The sequence below is a fragment of the Paramecium tetraurelia genome, assembly GCF_000141845.1.
Source record: "Paramecium tetraurelia macronuclear, complete genome".
NCBI lineage: Eukaryota > Ciliophora > Oligohymenophorea > Peniculida > Parameciidae > Paramecium > Paramecium tetraurelia.
The window spans coordinates 878858-895448 of record NC_006058.1 but is presented as its reverse complement, the minus strand read 5'-3'; the positions used below and the strand labels follow the sequence as shown (position 1 = coordinate 895448).

The 16591-nt window shown below is 25.5% G+C and overlaps 7 protein-coding genes across 7 annotated transcripts; 5 read left to right on the top strand and 2 right to left on the bottom strand. All coding sequences in view use genetic code 6, as the record gives it.

The window, feature by feature from the left end:
• Positions 1–241: 241 nt before the first annotated feature.
• PTMB.428-bc (hypothetical protein) lies at positions 242–571 on the top strand. The annotated part of the gene is made up of 3 exons (XM_001347218.1): positions 242–273; positions 297–433; positions 459–571. The coding sequence occupies 3 exons, from the start codon at positions 242–244 to the stop codon at positions 569–571; spliced, it is 282 nt and encodes a 93-aa protein (XP_001347254.1).
• A 410-nt stretch (positions 572–981) lies between these two features.
• On the top strand, positions 982–2062 carry PTMB.428c (Myb-related protein). The annotated part of the gene is made up of 5 exons (XM_001347217.1): positions 982–1115; positions 1144–1330; positions 1359–1608; positions 1634–1812; positions 1835–2062. 5 exons carry the CDS (start codon positions 982–984, stop codon positions 2060–2062), a joined length of 978 nt encoding a protein of 325 aa, XP_001347253.1.
• Positions 2063–2813: 751 nt separating this feature from the next.
• PTMB.427c (hypothetical protein) lies at positions 2814–3668 on the top strand. Its single annotated transcript, XM_001347216.1, has 1 exon — positions 2814–3668. The coding sequence occupies one exon, from the start codon at positions 2814–2816 to the stop codon at positions 3666–3668; it is 855 nt and encodes a 284-aa protein (XP_001347252.1).
• A 178-nt stretch (positions 3669–3846) lies between these two features.
• On the top strand, positions 3847–6990 carry PTMB.426c (hypothetical protein). The annotated part of the gene is made up of 1 exon (XM_001347215.1): positions 3847–6990. One exon carries the CDS (start codon positions 3847–3849, stop codon positions 6988–6990), a length of 3144 nt encoding a protein of 1047 aa, XP_001347251.1.
• Positions 6991–8316: 1326 nt separating this feature from the next.
• Positions 8317–10077, bottom strand: PTMB.425 (Protein kinase). The annotated part of the gene is made up of 3 exons (XM_001347214.1): positions 8317–8903; positions 8936–9135; positions 9161–10077. 3 exons carry the CDS (start codon positions 10075–10077, stop codon positions 8317–8319), a joined length of 1704 nt encoding a protein of 567 aa, XP_001347250.1.
• A 1972-nt stretch (positions 10078–12049) lies between these two features.
• On the bottom strand, positions 12050–12689 carry PTMB.424 (hypothetical protein). Its single annotated transcript, XM_001347213.1, has 4 exons — positions 12050–12263; positions 12290–12415; positions 12441–12582; positions 12608–12689. 4 exons carry the CDS (start codon positions 12687–12689, stop codon positions 12050–12052), a joined length of 564 nt encoding a protein of 187 aa, XP_001347249.1.
• A 921-nt stretch (positions 12690–13610) lies between these two features.
• PTMB.423c (WD-40 protein) lies at positions 13611–16590 on the top strand. The annotated part of the gene is made up of 4 exons (XM_001347212.1): positions 13611–13739; positions 13761–13838; positions 13862–16403; positions 16427–16590. The coding sequence occupies 4 exons, from the start codon at positions 13611–13613 to the stop codon at positions 16588–16590; spliced, it is 2913 nt and encodes a 970-aa protein (XP_001347248.1).
• Position 16591: the final 1 nt, after the last annotated feature.

The following is a 16591-nucleotide window of genomic DNA, read 5'->3' as shown; positions in this document are numbered from 1 at the left end:
TTTTGATTAAATCAATTTTGATTTTTATAAATTAATTAAAAAGTTGTTTTTAGGTTAGCTATCTTTTTTTGAGGATATACACAATTTTCTAATTTCTAGTTTTGAATATAACTGAATATTTTTGAAGAAACAAATTAAATTAAAAATAAATCAAATATATATATAAAGGGTTATATTATAAAAAAGGTTTATATCCAATTTTATTTCTTTTTAAAGATACGTACATTATTAAAAATAATTCATGGATAATTTAAAGAAAGCATAAAAGCTTATGTAAGTTTAGTAGTTATACTTAGAAAATTTGGATAAATAACAAAAGAAGACATTGTGATTGGCAATGATGAAGTTGATAGAAAATTTTTGACTCCTTGCGGTCCTGTGTATACAGAGTATCACGAATGTTTGAAATAAAATTATGGAGATGTCCTCATCTGTATGCCTGCATTTAAATACATTAGGTGATAAATTTAGAGAGAAGATGATTGAATGTGAAGTTAGTCAAGGATTTTTCAAATATGACGTATCTGAAATAAGAAAAAGAAGATAAAAACTCCATGGTAGTGATGCTTGATAGATTAATTATTAAAGAAGAATTATAGCTCATCATTATTATTATTTATATTAATTTTCATTATTTTTATTTTTCATAATAAATTTGATCTTCATTTTAGCAAGCTAAATGTATGAGTGGATACATAAAAGATGCTTTGAGAATGCAAGAATCTCATTGAAGATGAATGGTAATTAAAAATGAACAATTCTAAAAATAAATGTAATAAATTAATTAATTCTTAATCAAATTTTATAATATATTTGTTTTATCAATCAGATAGAAACCAATTGTTGATCAATAATCATAATTAAAAATAATTCAATTGTTATTTAGATATACATCATATTGATGTTGTAAAAATCTTTAAAAAATCAAAGAAGTAGGAATTGGGTCGGTTTTTTTTCCATAATTACTTTATTTTATTTAAAATGAGCGATGGAGTTGGTTTCTTCTTTGATTTCTATTAAGACTTTCAGTCCTGCGAACTTGAATTGAACTAAAACCAGATATTAGATCAAAATTTTGAATATTAGTTTTGTTATGATCATTCAAAGGAAATGATGTAATATAGCAAGAAATATATAAATTAGTGAATTTTAACTTTAGAACCTCTAGATTGAAAATTAATAACAGGAAGAACAATTATCATTTTCCAAGAATTTATATGAATTATAAAGTTGTGATTCCTCAAGCGAGGAGGAGAATAGCAAATAATAATATCAAAATTTTGAGTAATTAAATTAATCAAGAAGCAGAAGTAGAGAGATAGAAAAAAAAGTATTCTTTAATATATGAAAGAATATAGGAAGGGAAATTAAAGAAGTGGACATAATTAGAAAGTGATTTATTGACGAATTATTATAATCAATTTAATGGAAATTGGGATAGAATTGCTGAATAAATGAAAGGGAGAACTATCATTTAATGTAAGCAATATTGGCATAGAAAACATAAAGATGAGGATTAGAAAAAAAGTAAATGGACATTTGAAGAGGATTAAATAATTAAAGATAACATCAATTAGTATGAAAATAATTGGGCAGCCATTGCAAAAAGTAATTGTTGTTCCTAAATTATCAGTATTAAAAAGTAAGACAGGAAAATAAATAAGAGAGAGGTATATCAATAAATTGAGAGCAGACATCGTAGATTCTAAGAAATAGCCATGGACACCATAGGAAGATTTAAAACTAATACAGTTATTTCATTAATTTGGATCAAAATGGTCTAGTATAGCAAGATAGTTTTATGGAAGATCAGTATGTTATTAATTTGATTTAGGATTTGCAAGTTCGAAATAGGACAAGGAAATTGCTAAAAGATGATATACCTTAATACCCAAAGTCAGTAGAAGATTAGAAATTGAAAATATAAGTTTAATTAGAAAATGATTTTGATGCATTCAACGATATAGGTTCCACTTGTGGAAAGCCTCAAAATAAAATAAAATTTAGTTTTGATTAGTCCAATTCTTCAACATTCTCATTCAATTAAACTAAATTAGATTGATTTTAATTATTTATATAGTTTCTTTATTTGTAAAACTTTAATTTAACAATTATTGTCGTGATAAGGATTGAATATTCACTAAAAGTGTTTCAAAAATGTTTTTACAGAATTTTGATTATGAAAGTTCTTATAAATCTTTTGACATAACTTTAGAAAAGTAATTTGAAATAATAACTTTTAATGAACTTAAATATCTGTTAAGAACTATTTCTATTTACTCTAAATATTTTGATAAACATCTCTTTAAATTATTATTTCATTATTCTAGTTGAACCTTAAATGAAATCTTCAATTTGCTAATAGACAGTATCAAATATTCAATAATTGATCAATTTAATTTAAATTCTAAATCAAAATGTTTGTTTAAATAACCAATTTAAGATAAATATATTATAATTAACAATGAAATGATATAATTATAGCAGTATCTATAAGAATAAAAAAGGCAGATTGATTAATAGTGAGTATCAATAATTTAGTCCAAAAAATGCCAAGACCATAAGGATTAAGTTTGTCCATTAGAATAGGATAGTTGCAATTCATAATATAATACTTAAAGGATGGTCAATATTAAAAATTAATGATGAGTTACCATATTAATTCGAAGGACTGCTAAATTTGGTATTTTAAATTAAGCGAAGTTAACAATAAAAGTAAGTGTATTTTGTGAAAAGCATCTTAAATGAGAGTTGAAATATCATAAATTTTGTACATGAGTCACCCTTTGAATTAATACAAAATAATTTTATATATGAAAAGAAAAAATATTACTTTATAATTAAATCCAAATGAAGTTTATTAATTACCACTAAGGAAGTTGTCTTTATTGGAACTACTTTAGAAAAAATTGATAAAACATAAATAACTTAGATCTATTGAATAAGATTAATCAGAATAAATAATTACAAAGAAATAATTAAAAGCTCCATTAAGAAACAAAAGTTGCGAGTGTTCATGTTGTGGATTATGGTAAATAAAATTAATAGACAAAGAATAAATTAATCAAATAAATCAGTAAATAGTGATAAAAAGAAAAAATAGATTAAGAAAAATATTTGTAAATAGTGTCAAAATGATAATTTAAGTAAATCGCTTTTCTTAATGTGGATTAGAGCATTTAGTGAATCGATTAAAAAGGAAAATGCAGAGAATTAAATCATTGCATAAAGTTGAAAATAAGCAAATTTTATTCATTAAATGTAATACTTAACTTATGTTAGCTCATTATCATATTGATTTGGGAAATATGATAAATGATCAATCTCCGCAAAATAACACCAATGAGATTTAGAAAACAAAATAAAAGTCAAAGAAACTTCATTTAAGATTAAATAAAAGAGCTGATGATAAATATTAGAATAGCAAATAAAGTGATCATTTTGATTTATCAAAGTACACAATAAGAAGTAGATCGAATAATACTATAAACTAATATATCTAATAAAAATTGACTCATATTAATTACTTACCTCCTATATCTCTACCTCAAACAGCAAGATCTAATATAAGCGAGAATAAATAATTAGGTCAATTATCACCTTATAGTCGATTATCTTAACCAAAAGGATTTATAACGAGATCAGTTTCAACAAATAAAAGAAGATGATTAAAAATATTACAATTATTGTAATTATTATAATTATTTTAATATACATCCTTAATTCTTCAAATTTATTTGTAGGTTAGACAGTTCTATTTGAGAATATTAGATAATCCATAAGAATTAGTATGATCTTATCTTCAATATTATATTTATATATAAGTTATATAAATAAAATTATTAAATGAAGTTTCAGAAATTGGAAGACGATTAAACATTGAAAGATCAACAGAATCTTAAATAAAAAAAAGAATTATTAAAGTAAGAATTTGAACATTTGGAAGAAATAAAAAAATATGACAATTTGTCATTTGTTTCAAGCAATGATTTTAAGTTTAAAGCAGAATTGGATAAACTTTTAGAAATGAATAGAAGCAAGAATAAAGAATTAAGTCTGTTGTTAAAACCTCAAACTTTTCAATCATCTAAATCTTAAATGGGAGGTTCCTAATTGTAAACCATTTCTGGGACTTATGGTTAGATTCGATCAATTAATAATCATCATTCAGACCCATTATTTGCAACATTCACATAAAGCATTTATACTAAAGATACTGATAGCAATGAATAATATATAGAGCAATTAAGAGTTTAAGAAGAACGATATAACGATTTAATTTTAGAAGAATCTGAAAAAAGAGATTCCCTAGAATAGCAATTAATCCAAATAGAAAAATCTAAACTTATCTTACAATAAAAAGTAGAATAATATCATATGTTAACAAGAATGTCAAATAAGAGATTTGCAAACACATAATCTTTGTAATTTTTGGCTGAATAAAAAAAGGAAACAAGTAAAGTGAATTTGAGATCGATCAAAGATGAATTTGAATAAATGAAGAAGATGCAAGACACATATAAAAAATAACAAGAAGAAAAATAATCAAATTTATAGAAAGTCATTTATGTTGGAGAAGAGAACATTGGACATAATGCTATTAAAATTGAGCATGCCTTATAAATGAATGATGAATGCATTAGATAAATAGAAAAATTAGAAATTGAAAAATAAAAAAAAATTGAAAAAAAATTAGAAAGTCGTTACATTTTAACTTATATTGAATGCTTTGAAAATTTTGAAAGGATTTTTATGGAACATACAGGAGTCTAAAATGCTTATAGAATAGTGGATGAATTCTAGGTAAATGAAGAATAATTACGTAAATATTCATAATAATAAATCTAATTTGATCAATCAGCCAATGTTTAAAGTGAGGAGGATTTTGATCGTAATGAACTACTATCATAGATAACTAAGTTTTATGAATAAGGGGAAAATAGAACAAAATATATTTTAAATTTCATGTTAGAATAATATTGGCATTTATAATCAACTCTAAATAAAAGTAGTCTTGAATATGAAAATCTATTAAAGTAAAAAAAAGTATTATTGGATGCCATTGAAAATTTGGAATGGGAAATAAATGAATTGAAATAGAAGAATCCAAACTTGGAAGTTCATGAATACTCATCTGTAGCTGAAGATGCTGGTCTATTGCAAGTCAAAGAGTAAATGACTACATTAAATATTAAGAAAATGGAAATGGAAGACCATTCAGATAATGTGTTGTATTAAAAAGCTGCAAAGGCATAAGGTTTGCTTATGAAATTTTAATTGGGATTAGCAGAATTTATGCATAGAGTATTTTAAATAATTTCTCTCATAGACAATAAAAATAAGGAAATCAAAAAGTTTAAATATACAGGATTGTCAAGTGAAATATTGAATTATGAAAAATATCTAGCAAAAGTCTATCATTCAAATGAAAAGAAATTTTAAATTACTAATAATTCAGAATAAATGGATGTTTAACCATTACATCTAAATTTATTTTAAATTTCCAATATTATTTCATAAGTGTTAAACATCAATTAAAATATTGTTGAAGAAATTAGTACCTACTTTTTTATATAATGTAAGACCGATTAAGTTTTATGGTTTCATTTGACTTAGGATAATTTCACTCAATTTATAAGTCAATATAAATCTTTAGATCCTATTTTGATTTTAAAAGAATTACAATCTCCAAAGATGATTAATTAATTTAGAGAAAAATTAGTAGATATTTTTACTAGTAATTTTAAGGAATTATTCACCTTTTTTACAAATATGTATAGTAAAGTTAAGGATATAGCTGAGGATTTGTTAATTCATTTGAAGGAAAATAATCCCAAATTTGACTTCAATAAATTAAACAGAAATCTTACTAAAGAAGGATAAGACATCAAGCAAGCCAAAGAATTGATTATCAAAAGGATGATTGAATATAAGACAGGAGATAATTTTACATTAAGAAAAGAGAATTCTATGCAAGCTCTTAAGAATGCTAAAACTAAAATGGAAGATGATCAAGTTATAGAATAAGTTTAAACAAAATTATAGCAAGATTACTAAAATTCTAAAGATTTATTCCCATTAAAGGAGGAATTTGATGAATCCTAACTAGCTTAAATTAAAAGCTTCTTCAGATAGAAGATTAAGGAAAAAAATGAAGAAAAGAAAGAATGCAAAACTGATTAAAATTCAACAAAAGATCAGATTACAATAATTAAGGATTAGTAAGACTTTTAATAGAAAAAAAAAATACAAGAAAGAAACGAAAATAAATATGAAAAGGGAAGAAATAAGAAAAATTAGGAAGTCAAACCTTAAAATTAAGCGATAAGAGATGAATTAGAATAAGAAAGGGAATTACTAAAAGCGTAAATTGCTTCGAATGTTTAGAGAATGCAAGAAGAAAAAGAAAGAAAAGAAAAACCTGAATTTAAAGAATAATAAAATGAAAGAAAAACATAAATAAAAGAATCAACAGAAAGACTTTATGGTGAAAGAGGATACACAGTATAATTGATTAGAAATATGGCATTGACATCAAATATTTTGAGTGATATTGATTAATTAGAGCATTTTCAAACAAAAATTGAATAACCACAATTAGTAAGTGCTTTTGTTATGCAAAGAAAGAATTTGCATAAGAATCTGACAAAAGATTTAACATTGCCATAACTCTCATACTTAAAACCAACAAGTGCATATATTGCAAGAAGGAATTAATCATCTGAATAAATCAAGGCTATGGATTACAAAAGGTACTATGAAATAGAAAACGGAGTCAGCATCAGACCATAAACACAATAATTAGCAAGAAAGTCAATTTCCAAATAAAAAAATAATACTTTTAACACTGAAGAATATAAGAAAAAATACTCAGTTAAGAATTTGAAGAATTACAATAGTGAAGTTAAATCTAATTAAATGCCATAGCCTATAGTAGAAATCCCTATGAATTATGGACCTTAGTCATGTTTAATCCCTTAAATGAATTGATTCACAATAATTTACACATATATTATAAATAATTTATCAGTTAAAATTGATATGTTTTTGTCGAATAAGAGAAAATAAGAGCTTTTTCGACTAGATTCTATGCTTGATAAGCTTAATGAATTCATTCAAAATTAGAGTTTATAATTAGAGAAAATATAAAGGATAAAAACCCTTGAATCTATTGATTAATAGAAATAATTCTAATTTAAGATTAAACCATTAGAAATTACTATTTTGTTTGAAAAGCTGAATACTTTACTATTGAAAAGGAAGTCCTCGATTTTAATTCATATGTTAATAGTTACAAAATATCAAACAGCTTCGAAAGTAAAATATAATACATAAGAATCTATAAATATTAAATGCTTTACACCAAGGGATATTAATTAACAATCCTTAAATAGTATAAGTGGTGGAGGTAATAAATAAAAAATGAGTAGTCATTTTAGTCGATTGTAATAGAGCTATAACAAAGAAAATATTGGCTCAACTCGATCATCTCATTAAAATAGTTAATTAAGATCTAACTGTATATACTATTAAATTGATACAATAAAAGAAAATAATAAAGTAAAAAAGAAGGATTTCTTACTCTCACCTACTGAAACTCCTTTACTTAATTAGAAAACCACCAAATATAATTTCTTAAAAAATAAGATATATACTCCTAGTTATAATAGATAATTGAAATCTAGTTACAAATCTTATCAAAGCTAAAGCAGAGAAAGAGTTTTTAGCAAAAACTTCAGGAAAGGTCTCCTTTAATTTGATGATAATACTCTTAATAATTACTAGATAACATAAACAATTATTTCTAATTAATAAAATTGTAAATCGTTTAATAAATATTTATAGAAATTTCTTACTTCACCATAGAAACAAACACCACTGAAGAAGAGGATTAATAGGATCAACTATTTACAAATCCTTCTGAATGGAATCAGTATTTAATATCAAGAGATAACAAATTTGTTTAGTCTAGATAATAAACTAGTGTCAATACTTAAACTTAATAGTTATAAAGAGAAACTACGAATATCCTAAAATCATGCCTATTTGGATTTTTCTTGGGACTGTTTTTGGGATTAATGCTCTTACAAAATTTATACATATTTATGTGATTAAAATTATATAAATAATTAAATCTACAATTTATTAATAATGTTTAAAATTATTATCCTCTCATGAATATATTTAAAAATTAATGATAAATTAATAGTATTTTTAATTTCCAACAAGTTAGTTTTATAGATACCTTTATTAGATTATATTTAATTTATATATATATATGAATAGTTTAAAAGAAAAAATAAAAAAAATAAATTATCATAAACAATTATCATTTTTATGGATATTAAGTTTAGATGTTTAGAATAATTTTGAATTAATCGAGAAGTTGAGTTTATGTAAATGCTCTTGATCAACGAAATTATTATCATGTTCATAGTTGTTAAGTTGGTATTCGTCTTCAAATTCATATTACTGATTTTTTTGTTAAGGCAAAGTTTTAGATGGAAGACGAATACCATATTTATCAACCTAGTTCTGTTCTTTTTCGTTTGATGCTTTAGAAAAAGAACTGATTTCTTATTGTTTTAAACATTCTTAACTTTTTCGACTGATAGGAACACTCAAAATTGAAATTGTTCTGTTTTTATTACCAAAATTTTAAGGAGTAGTTTATGTATTTGCTTAACTAACATAATGAATTCCTTAATCCATTTCCATACTGGCATGCATATGCACATGTGTTTCACCTTTTGCATTAATATCGTGATATTGTTTTGATACAATTTATTTGGGTAATGATATTTAACAAAAAAAGGGCGTTTTAAAAAATGAATGATTTAAAGCTTCACTTATCGTTATTCTGTCCTTTGGATATTTCTTTGTCATTTAACAAATCAAATTCTCTACTAAGTTTATAATCTCATATGTTACATACATGTTTTTGGATATTTGGATGCAGGTATTTCAAAATAAGCCTCTGTGTTTTTCTTGATAGTTGATTTTAAATCATTTTATTTAAATGGATTATATCCATATAATATAACAAATAATGTTATTCCAATACTAAAAATATCACATTGTTAATTATAAGTTTTCTTAGATTCTTCATATTTTAATACTTCAGGAGCAGAATATCTAATAAATTATCAAGCAATCATACCCTGGACTTCCACATTAGGGAAATGGTATTTGTTTTTAGCAAGTAAAAGCTGCTAATCCAAAATCAATAATAACAGGTTTCTATATGTCATTCCCACTAAGTAAAATGTTCTATGGTTTAATATCTCTATGCATAACTTTTTATTAATGAATCTACTCTATCGCACTGAGTATTTTAAAAATCATTATTCTTAGATCCTCTTATGAGTAAATTTTCTTGGATGATTGCTATGATACTAATTCAGGACCATTTATATATTCAGTTAACAAATATATATTTGATTAATTTTCATAGACCCTAAATAATTTTAAGATATTTGGATGATTAAACATGCGCAAAGCTTATATTTCATTTAATAACTATTCTTCGTAATTCTTATTTTTGTTAATTTATTTAATTGTTTGTTTTTTGATGATTTTTACAGCAAAAATCTCCCCTTCTTTATTTTAGCATTAATGAACCTTAATTTAATTATATATGTTTACTGTTGAGAAGCTTCCCTAACCTATCTAAGCTCCTAGTTTATATGTTTTATCAAAATCACTTAGGATACAACAGTTAGATAATGCTTCCACCCATATATTATATTGCTATAGTTCGTGTGTATATAGATGTATTTAATAACCATTATTTATTAATGATATTTCCAACCCTTATTCAAACTGATGAAATTAACAATACACTGTGTCTAGCTGCACGAATCCCTTAATCCGATTACCTTTACCTACATCAGAATAGAGTAGAAATTGCTTGACCAAAAAGTAAGTTCTGACGCATCTTTATTTAAAAGTCTTTCCAACTTTCGTAAAGTTACCCATTAGCACTTAAATATTTTAAAAATCCTCTTAATCAAATGTAGGAATGTCAGTTTTGTTCCAAAATTCTTAATTCTCCACTTGACCCTTACTAAATATCATATTTATTATTAAAAATTAACAAATTGAATAAAATAGCTACAATTTATTTTCTAATGTTGATACACTTTAAACCGTCCCATCACCTAATCAAACTTAATCTTTTCAATAATATATTCCATTTCAAATAATAATTATATATCTAACATTTTATGAGAACAATTACCTAACTATCAACAATATTCCTATCAAAAATATTTCATATCTTATTTGAGCCAAGTTTACCAGTAATAACATGAAAGGATAACATTTCGATCTGTGAAGTTACAAGATGGTTCTAAATTTGCTCCAATCTATAATTATATATTTATATGATTGTCAACTTTTAAACTTCAAACTCTCTTGAACAAAATTAAATCAATCTTAGTTTTAGTGTTATGCACCATTACTAAATAAACTACCATTTTTTAAAGAAAAACTTTTTGAAAGAAATTATAACTTAATTATCTATCCAATTATTCTTAAAGGAATATTTCAAAACACTTAGTAAAAGTATTGAGTAATTACGATTAAGTATAAATTCATATAAATAACCCTTTCATTTCATTTTAATTGAGTTTAGTGTTCATTTAGAATTGGTAAAATCGTTTTATTATTGATTATTTTAAAACTTTAAACTTTGAGTTATATTTCTCTCAAAAATGAACATTGAATTATTTGAGGAGCCCATCATGTTAAGTTATCAAAATTAACTAAAATATTGTAACAATAAGGGTTTTTACAATGCAAGTATTAGTCTTCAAATTATATGTTATGTATTTTTAAAAAAATATTGTGTGTAATATTCTTATTAATATAAACAAAGCTAAATTGACAGTGTTATTTTGCATTGAAATAAACATTTAAATCAGAATTTTAAAATTACTTATATAAATTATTAGTAATATTTAATAATTCAATCTTAATTTTATAAATTTATTTCACAGCTCATAATATATAATGAATAAGCTCGTAAAATTAATAATTTTAGTTACAATCATGATCATACATTTATCAAATAATTTTTAACAAGTATCAATCGTCTTTACTTGACTAAAATAATGAGGCCTTATTTGTCTTTGAAGATAATAGGTTTTCAATTCGACAAAAGAAGATCTACTTCTAAATTACATGACAAAAATAGATTCCAATTAATATTGTCTTCATTAAATGGTTTTAAATGATTAAATGTTAGAATTAGAAAATTATAGATTCAATACTAAACAATGATGGCTAAATTATTAGAATTAAGTTGTTTTTTATATTTATCATAAAATTGTAAAGATAATTATAAAAATCAGAACAGATAATGAGATTTTTAATCGAAATCTGGGAGTTTCGGTAATTTTCTCAACCGATTACCATATTCCCTTTATTTTTCATAATGAATATCAAGATTCTTCTTGGATATATTTGGTTTAAGGGTTTGCAATTTCTTGATCAAATTGATATTTTCTAAGGAACTATTAAAAGTGTTTTTTGAACTTTTAATGTCATTTGAGAGATTCCTCTAAATCGATTTAGATTGACATATGAATTTTCTCTTATTTTGATTCTTTCGATTTTGTCATCCAATATATTATTAATTTTAGGAAGAGAAATAATTTTTGTAATTTATCTTATGCATTTTATTATTTTTATTTATTAAATTTGGATGTATATTAAAGCAATTAAAATCGAGAATTAGTTGCACTTTAATTTTATTCGATTGTTTTGTAGATATTGATATTGTCTTTATCAATCTCCTCTATTCTTTTAAAATAGTTGTAGTACTCTTCTAGTTGATAAGATTCGATAGTAGGATTATGGATAATAAAGCGATTAGCTTTCATATATAGGAGTTACTTAATTAATTAAGTTTATTGATAAAATTAATGAACATATTGAATGTATTTTATATTGGTTTACTCAAGCCAATTTTAAGTCCTCAATGTGAACTGGAGTCATTGGTACATATTTATAAGATGGATCAGCATATTTGGTTTTCTTCACATGTTCAGGTTGTGTTGATCTTTCTTTGATGATTTTGGCATGTTATTTATGATACTAATTATTTGAATAAAATAATGATTTTTACTCTTTTCATCATTTCTGCTGTATAAATTGAGCTAATTTCTGTATAATGTGCAGATAATCTTTGATTCAATGTATTTAATGGGAAATGCAAAGCATTTGTAGCCTTCTTCATCACATAATCCAAATTATCAGGACTAAGAATATCATTAAGATCAATTACTAGTATGATCTGTTCTCAGAGGAATAGTACACTAATCTGAATAGACCTCCTAATACAGCCAAAGGACCCAAGAACACTGCTGCTCTCATTGGTCTCAACATGTGATATCCTTGATGAGTTAATCCTCTAAATCATAGATTCATATTTCTACTTCAATACTGAGTACTTATGACCCATAAAGGCTGTGGCAAAGAGCACTCTTCTGTTGAAGTAAATGAACATTTAATTTGTTGGGTGATAGCCAAATTCTCTTGGTCCAATAAGGAAGAATCTACCGATCTTTCCCAAAAGTCCTTCATGTTAGTGTATATTAGCTACCTGATCGTTTAGCCAATTTCTCATTGATAACGACTGAGACTGGTTATAAAAACTTTAACCATGCTTATTGAATTGGATTCATCTTAATTAAATAAATGTTATAAGAAACTTTTAATAAAAATTACTAATTACGCATTCGGAAATCCTTACCCAAATAACTGCCAAAACCTTCTTTTGTTCCAATTATTGAAAGAAATTATTAACTCTCAAAGATCAATCAGAATTACTAATTTCCTCGTACTGATACTTCTGTAGATTCTTGTGATGAAATGGAAATTTATGGTGTTTATGATTTAAATTAGTAGAACAACAAGAAAATTAAATTCAATAAACATCTTAGTACTTTAGATGTCTAAATTCCTATTTAGAAGAGAAGACTTAAAACATAACATGAGGACAACAATCAAAAACCAATAAATTTATCTCTAAACATACAACGAATAAAGACAGAGGTTTCACAAGATAATATCTCAATTAAATTGCCTTCGCTTAAATTCAGATCCAAAAAGAATGTGTTACAACTCAGATCAATTTCAAATACAATATGCCATCAGTGAATATGAAAATAATTTAAATAATATTATCAAACTCTTATTATTCTTCATTTCTTCAGCCCAAGATTTTCATGCCAAAACATAACAAAATTTATAGAGTACTATTAATTTATTAACGAAATCTAATTCTAATTTTTGCTACTTCAACACTCTAATCTATTACTTCTCAAGTAATTACTAAATCTGGTTCTCTCTCTTTCAATGTTATTGTAAACTAGTGATTTGTCACTTTCAACATTATTGTTAAATATCATTAAATATTCATTTGCAATACTAAATATTAAAACTAAAGAGAAAGTGAATTCAAAAATCACAATACTAATTTGAATTAGAATTCTATGCATTCTCCAAATGTCATTTGTGATTAATTCTGATATTCTAAATTATTAACTTGAAAATCACATTATCAAGTATTTAGAAATTGGGTATTTTAAATAATTTTAATAATAATGTCTGAATATCATGATGAATTTCAAGAAGATCAATAAAAATTGAATGCCTTGAACCTGTCTTGGACATTGGGGTTTAATTACAAAATGGTAAATGGAGTTCACAACCTCACTAATGATTCTCGTAAGGTATGATCAATTTGAATTTAGGAAATATTCTATGCAACAGCACACACAGGAGTCATATTTGATTATGGGAATAACTAATAAAGATTATTATAAGGACATGTATAATATTATCTGATTCTTAGTGTAACAAAATTTCATGCACAGCATATTGCAAAGAATTGGACATAATTGTAACTGCTGATGCAGGGCCTGACAGTATGTTGGTCATATGGGATGCAAAGACAGGAGTACCAAGAAGAACGATATTTGAGCCACATGCTAATGGTGTTTAAGCAGTGGATATTAGTGAGAATGGCCAATATTTGGTAACATTGTCAAAGGAAGAACCCGATAAAATACAATCTATATCGTTTTGGGACTGGTAATCTCAAGATCCTCGTCTCAGAACAACAGTCTTAGATGATAAATTAAAAGATTATCAATACTATGTTACAATCAATAATAATGCTGAGCAAAAGCAAAATTAGCAATAGATATTTGAATTTGCTACCACAGGCAAAAAGAGAGTTGTCTTTTGGAGTTGGGAATATGGAGCAGCAGGATTCGAGTATTACAGTCCTGAAGTCTAAAAGAATAAGGTGTTGACCTAGACAGTCTTTATTCCTAAGAATAAGAATGTGGTAACAGGAACATTGGATGGATACATAATAGTTTGGGATGTATCTCTTATTATTGAAGAATATGGATAACCAGATGAGAGAAGAGTTATTAAGATAGTGAATCTAATGAATGTGGCTAATAAATCAGAGACATAATAGAAGAAAGGAAATGCTTAGATTTTATTATTAAGAGTCTAAGGAAGGTATTTAGTAGTTGGAGCATCTAATGGATCTATAAGATTTTATGATTTCAAATTCAGAATTAGAGCATGGTTTGAAGATGTTGTGATTGGATAGAATGGTCTAAATATTTAATGCATAGGATCTATTACTAATTTATCATTTGCAAATGAGAGTGTGTTCTAAGAGGATTTTGAAACTGAATCAGATGAAGAGAAGGACAAGGATGAGTAATCCTAGAAGAAGTCAAAACCATTTCTATGTTAAGATTTTATAGTTGTAGATGATAAGGCTAATGTGATATTATTAAAATCATCACAATTTTAAGAAATAGAAAAAGAAAAGAAGAAAGGAACAGTCATCATGTCATCTATTGTGTCACCTATTATCTCCATATCTGTAAGACCTAATGTTCCTGTTGTTGCATTTAGTTGTGAAGATAACAAAATTTATGAATGGAATTTCTATGAAAAACACAATAAACTGAAAGAAATTAAAGAGAAGGGAAGTGAATTACAAATATAAAGTACATTTATAGAATACAGTCCTGATGGTTATTATTTAGCTGTCTGTTCAAAAAATGGAATAGTTCATATGTATGATTGCAGAGAAGAAAAATGGCTTAAAAATCTATTGGTTTCAGAAACTGACAAAACTAAACCAAAAATAACCTACTTAACTTTTAGTATTGATTCAAAATATTTTGCTACAATTGATGAATCTTATGCAGTCAGTGTTTTTAATTTTGATTTCGATCCTAACAGTCAATTGAAATAATAAAAAGAATGGATATTTGCTGGTAAATATAGAGTACATCATGGACCAATCAAATCAGTTGCCTTTGGTGAAACACTTGATGAAAAGAACTAAGTTCAATTAAAGGTGTTCACCATAGGAGAAGACATGAAGTTGGCAGTCTACGATGTTTTAGATCCAACTCAAGATCCATATAATAGAGTTAAATTAAGAAGTGTAGTCTCTATTGAATAGGAATGTTTGCCATCAGCATGTATCTGGTATCCAATAAATCTATAAAGAGAGGATGTCTTATTAACAACAAATAGTGAATTCAAATTGAAATTATGGACTGTATTAAAAGATCTTCGTATTATCTGTAAAAAGACTTGTTTAGGTCCCACATTTGGTGGACATATCAAAAGATTATTATTACTTAATCCAAGCGATATGAAAAATGAATACTAAGATAAATATTTGGCATACTCTACAGGTGAGAAGGTGGTTGGTATAATTAAATTGCCTTTGGATGGTAATCCCAATAAAACTATGGGTTTGATTGCACATCCTGAGAAGATTGTTGATTTATCATCAACTTAAGATGGTAAATTATTTTTTACTTCTGGTGGTGATGACTTTGCAATTAATATTTGGAGTGTCGATTTTGCTGCTTTAGAAGATAATTTTTAAACACAAGAAACAGAATATGAAATATTTTCAAATTTATTAGATGGAGGACCTGAAGGATAGACTTTAAGAGATTTGAAAGACTTCTTTTATTATAGTCAGATTAGATCAAAGGATGAACATACTACTAAGGCTAGAAAATTAGATGGTCTAGTACCATTGACTGCTATTGCTGATATGATGAGATCTATGGGATACTTCCCAACAAATTAAGAAATCGAAAATATGATAAATGAGATCAAGTTTTCAAAATATCTTGAAACAGGCGAACAAATTTCAGAATTGGAAATTAATACATTCCTTAAATTGTATGTTAATCATAAACCTGTTAATGGTGTCACTAAAGGTCAAATATATGATGCATTAAAGACACTGTCTAAAGACACAGGAGTGATGCCATGGGATTAATTTACTGAGTTATTGAAAACAAAGGGTGAAAAATTAGATGAACAAGAAATTGAATGTAATATAAATATTCTATTATAGATTATTTGGAATCATTGTTGCCAAACAAAAATTATCCATAACAATTGCATTTGAATAATCTTTGTGATGAATTGTTAGGTTTTGAAGATATGGATGGTACTTAAGAATAGTAAGAGTAATAAGAAGAAGTTTAAGATGCCGGTTCTGAAGATGAATAGTAGTGAA